The sequence below is a fragment of the Oryzias melastigma genome, linkage group LG20, assembly GCF_002922805.2.
Source record: "Oryzias melastigma strain HK-1 linkage group LG20, ASM292280v2, whole genome shotgun sequence".
NCBI lineage: Eukaryota > Metazoa > Chordata > Actinopteri > Beloniformes > Adrianichthyidae > Oryzias > Oryzias melastigma.
Genome location: NC_050531.1, coordinates 13,888,607 through 13,893,480, shown reverse-complemented (window position 1 = coordinate 13,893,480; position 4,874 = coordinate 13,888,607). Strand labels below are relative to the sequence as shown.

The following is a 4,874-nucleotide window of genomic DNA, read 5'->3' as shown; positions in this document are numbered from 1 at the left end:
CAATTCTGGTAAGAAACTTCAAACTAAAAAACTGCATTATGTTGGTTTTATGTTAAGGTTTTACGGTGACTTTTATTTCCAAAATATATATTTTTAACCTTATGAGATGAAAAGCGTGTACAATATTTACTTTACATTGAAAGAACAGATTATAAATCAGATTTGAAGAAAGGAATTTCTGTTATGGACATGAAAAGGCGGGAATTTTTACTTTTTTTTTCTCCATCTTTCATACTCTCCCACCCGGTCCTGTTTTTCTCTGTTCTGTTTCTACTTTTCTCCCCCGTCTTCTTGATTTGTATATTCCACTCTAATGTGTACCATTCCTCTTCTGACATCACCAAACTGGGGTGTCCAGTTTCTCCTGGCTCCATCCAGATAAGAAAGAACTGGGCATGTGCGTGTTTCTACTTCACAAACCTTCACAAAGACGTAAACCTGTTTTCACAGCTTTATTGGGAGAGTAAAATACAAGTTCCTTTTGGTTAAAGTTTCTGGAAGTTAATATGAAAATCATTGATGACATAAATAAATGTAAGCTAATATAATGCTCTCAGAAGCTAAAGAAAAACACTTCTTTATGTTGAGAGGGAAATAAGATATTACACAAAAGTGAAATAACTTGTATTTAATTGTTGAAAGCCTCACACTGTCAAAAATACACACATTCCGTCACTTGGATGCTTGTGAAGAATGCACGTCATGTGCAAACCATCTGCAGTCTAAGCTGCCAGTTAAAAGGGTCATAGACGGCGAGCGAATCAAAAGGCCCGCTCTGAAAATTGCTTTGACATTCTGAATTTCACAATGAATACATTTTAATGACTACCATTCATACCTCAGTGTTTCATTTCAAATGGAGGTTTGTGTTTAAAGTAATGCAGTTTATCACATTTACATTTTATTCCCGTTTACGTTTTTGTCTTTTTGTCCAGCGTTATTTCAAAACTTGCTTTGCTTACAAGCTTTTTCGTGTGTGTTTTTTGTAGTGCCAGTACGTCCAATGTGGCAAAGTTAGAGGAGATGGAGCGCCTGCTGAGAGAGGCTCAGGCAGAGAAAAACCGCCTCCTGGAGCACAAGGTTTATAACCACATTCACAGTTTTATGATAAAACACCCATCTGGACACGTTTTTAAATCCACATTTGTTTCTTGTTCTATCTTAGTGAACAACCCAATCTATCGATTATGTAAATAGTGTGGAAGATACACATTTTGGTCTCTGGTTTTGAAACTTTAATGTTAATTTATTGTGTATTGTTTCTCAGGAGCAAGAAATGGAAATGAGAAAGCAGGCCCTGGAAGAGGAGAGGAGAAGAAGGGAGGATTTAGAGAAAAGGCTGCAGGAGGAAACAAACCGGCGACAGAAACTCATCGACCGGGAGGTGAAAATGCGAGAGAAGCAGAGAGCACAGGTGAGAACCAAAAAACAAAGACGTCTGAAAGTGGTTATAAATAATTGTTTCAGCTTGAATCTGTAGTGTTTTTATTTATTTATTAGATTTACTCCCTTTTTTATTTGGTTTTACTCCAAATTTCAAACCTGCTCAAACCTATTTTAAATGTGTATCTGTTATTTGTAAGCTGATAGAATATATTCTCATAGAAATAAAAACTGAAAGCAGAGATAACCTGTTTGTGGTTGACAATACTGCCCCCTTGTGGCTGTAACCTCATGCACTAACTGTAGTTGTGCCACTTTTCTTTGATAGGGAAGACTTTGTTATTATAAGACAGTGGTTTTGTATTTCTTATGGTTATAAAAGACTTCTGTTCCCCTTCCTGATTTAAGAAAAGTTTGAAATTCCTAAAAATATTTTCTAAAGTTGCAATTCATATAGAAAATATGTCTTAATCCACACATGTTAAATGCTGCAGGTTAAATGCTAAATGCTTATGTTTTTATATTTTTGGACAATCAACTCCTGGGAGCTTAATGAAGGATTACATTTTTTGTTTGATAACAAAGTTATTGATAAAATCCCCCATTTTTTCCCTGCATTACTGTCATTGATTTGAATATTTCCCCCTTTTTTCCACCGCTTTCCTCCCAGTCCCGGCCGCTCACTCGCTACCTGCCGGTGAGAAAGGACGACTTTGACTTACGGGCTCACATCGAGTCGGCGGGCCACAGCACAGACACATGCTTCCACCTGTCCATCTCCGAAAAGACCTGCCGAGGGTACCTGATCAAGATGGGAGGCAAGATCAAAACCTGGAAGAAGCGCTGGTTTGTCTTTGACCGAAACCGACGCACGCTCTCATACTTTGCAGGTAAGAAGGGAAGAAGCACACAAGCAGAAAGTAAAATATAATGTTTTATTCTTCTCTGAAATGATTAAACTCCTGCAGATAAGCATGAAGCCAAGTTGAAAGGAGTGATTTACTTCCAGGCCATTGAGGAAGTTTATTATGACCATCTGAAGAATGCACACAAGGTATGAATGGACATGTTAATGTTACTTCCTCGTTCAGTGAAAAAGTCCTTCCACATCATCCTGTCGTTGTGTTCTGTAGAGCCCAAACCCAACGCTGACCTTCAGTGTGAAGACCCACGATAGAATTTACTACATGGTCGCTCCTTCGCCTGAGGCCATGAGGATCTGGATGGACGTGATAGTCACTGGAGCCGAAGGATATACGCAGTTCATGGTGTAGTCAAGAAGGCGGGGGACATATTTATTTTTTTAACTGTTTTTCCTTGAAGAATGGAGATTTTTTTAAATCCTTTTTCAGGAAAAGATCCCAAAATCACACAAGGGTGATGAAAATTGACATATTTTTTTATCTATTCACAGAAATGACAAAACCCTTTTTACTCGCTTTATAACTGACTGAACATTTTTACCCATTCTCTACGGGTAACTACATAAGCTTCCTCCTCAGGTGTGGAGTCTCAGTGCCGCACACATTTTTAAGAAAAAAAAACAAACATGATTTTTTTTTTGTAAAAAAATTAACAGAGTCTGACTGCTGTCTATAAGACAAACTCTTAAATTTAACCCTTCATCTGCCTGCTCAACCAAACGGTAGAAAACATATTAATATGATTGTGTGTTACTCCTCCAACGCAATAAGCAGCAGGAAGAAAATAAAAAATAAAACTTGTTCGGGTCATATGTGAAACTAAAGCAGATTCATTAAAAGATTATTTAAGCATTTTATGCAATCGTTAGCCTAGCGCCAAAGAAATTGGCTCTAAGAAATTTGTTTTTTTTAAAAACTTAATTAAAAAAAAGTTTGTCAGTGATTAAGGTTGTATAGTTCAGATAGAAATATGTTCCAAAAAGTGTATTTTTATCCTAATTACTGTCAGTAACATTGGTTATTTTTTTTAAAGAAATTGGAAAAACCAAAGACTAAAAGTTGATGAGTTTAAGACAAATAAAGAAGTTTTTGGCAAAGTTTTAATGCTAAGTATTATGGCATTCTCAGGTTGCATGCTTGTCATTCATTATAAGTTTGTGTTTGTTTCTCCTCACACACACACGTGCCTTTATTTTTGTACATAGTTTTGGTGCACATGTATTTGCTGTGTACTAATATTGTAGCTACAAGGTGCTATTATCTATTATTCCCAGATAAAGCCTCATAGATTTTTTTTTTTTTTGTGATTACTTTTTGTTTTTATAACCTAATGTACTTTATATCATAAAACATAGTGGCACAACACTTTTTTGTAATTATTTTGAAATACTTCTTGCTATGATGAAATAGCAAATGAAAACATATATTCTTGTTACATTATACTGTTTTTTACAGCTTTTTGAATACATCTAAATGTCTTTAGGGCAACAATGTTTTCATAAATAAGGTTAAGCTGTCAGGCACTCAAATCTATGGTACATTTATTTGCCTGCTGTTAAAACTGACTGATTATTATGCTGCTTTTCCCCCAGCTGCCTTTATAACAAGTCTATTATCACTATATTCATCTTAAGTTGCTTTGATCACCAGAGCTCCTGATGCTCCACATCACTTCAGATAAGTTTGCTCTACTGAGAAGCACTTACATGATTACAATTTGCTGATGAAAGTGTATAAATATGAAGTAACTACATGCTTGGTATGTGTGTTTTCTTATGACGAGTCAAACATGTAGTTATTCTGTTCTTCCGAGAGGGCTTTTTTCTATTTTGCTTTATACTCTAAAGTTGTTTTTTTTGTACGAGGTTTGTTTCTATGTTCTGTATTTATGTCATTATCAATTTCGATATGTAAGTTTTGTATATCCATAGAATAAATAAATGCCATATTTCATATTTTATGTTGATAATTATCTTAATTTGTTGGTTTCTCTGATGTTCCTCTGGGAGAAATATTTTTTTATCAGTCCATCATTTGTCCAGGGGGCGCAAGTAGTAAACAATAGTGTCCAAGATAAATAATGGCCCTGGTATGTATGTATGGATGTTGATGCACATTTTTTATTAAATTATTACACACATGAACTATTGTAAGTTAACATTTTGCTATTATTTTTAAGCTATGTAAAGTTATTAATATTTAAACATTTATATAGTTTTATTTTTTCTATGGCAGTAGTTTTAGAGATTTACTGAGATAAAAGGACAAAACATAATTAAACATGAAATATATATATTTACTTCTCTCAATGATCAGAAAAGCATGGATTTAAAAAAAACAAAAAACGTTTTTCTGGGTTCATTGTAGGTTTTTTTTGTCTCTTAAAAATGTTATGTACTTCCACCTTTTTCCATTAAGGTAATTCAACCACAAGGGGGCGCAATGCTTTCATGTGTCAGTCTAGATCAGGTCTGCAACCTGCAGTGGCTCTTTGACCCTTCAATTATGGCTCTCTGGTTAAAGACAAATAAAACTTTTTAAAAAATACTACTGTAAAAGGTAAGTAAG

General features: G+C 34.8%; 1 protein-coding gene across 4 annotated transcripts in view; it reads left to right on the top strand.

Moving 5' to 3' along the window:
• Window positions 1–4,266, top strand: part of phldb2b (pleckstrin homology-like domain, family B, member 2b) — a 35,737-nt gene extending 31,471 nt beyond the window's left edge. For all 4 annotated transcript variants that reach the window (XM_024280023.2, XM_024280024.2, XM_024280025.2 and 1 more), the window contains 5 exons: window positions 990–1,080; window positions 1,268–1,414; window positions 2,054–2,273; window positions 2,352–2,437; window positions 2,517–4,266. In XM_024280023.2, coding sequence (XP_024135791.1) covers window positions 990–1,080; window positions 1,268–1,414; window positions 2,054–2,273; window positions 2,352–2,437; window positions 2,517–2,657 — 685 coding nt within the window. In that variant the 3' untranslated portion in view covers window positions 2,658–4,266. The remainder of the gene's footprint in view (window positions 1–989; window positions 1,081–1,267; window positions 1,415–2,053; window positions 2,274–2,351; window positions 2,438–2,516) is intronic.
• Window positions 4,267–4,874: the final 608 nt, after the last annotated feature.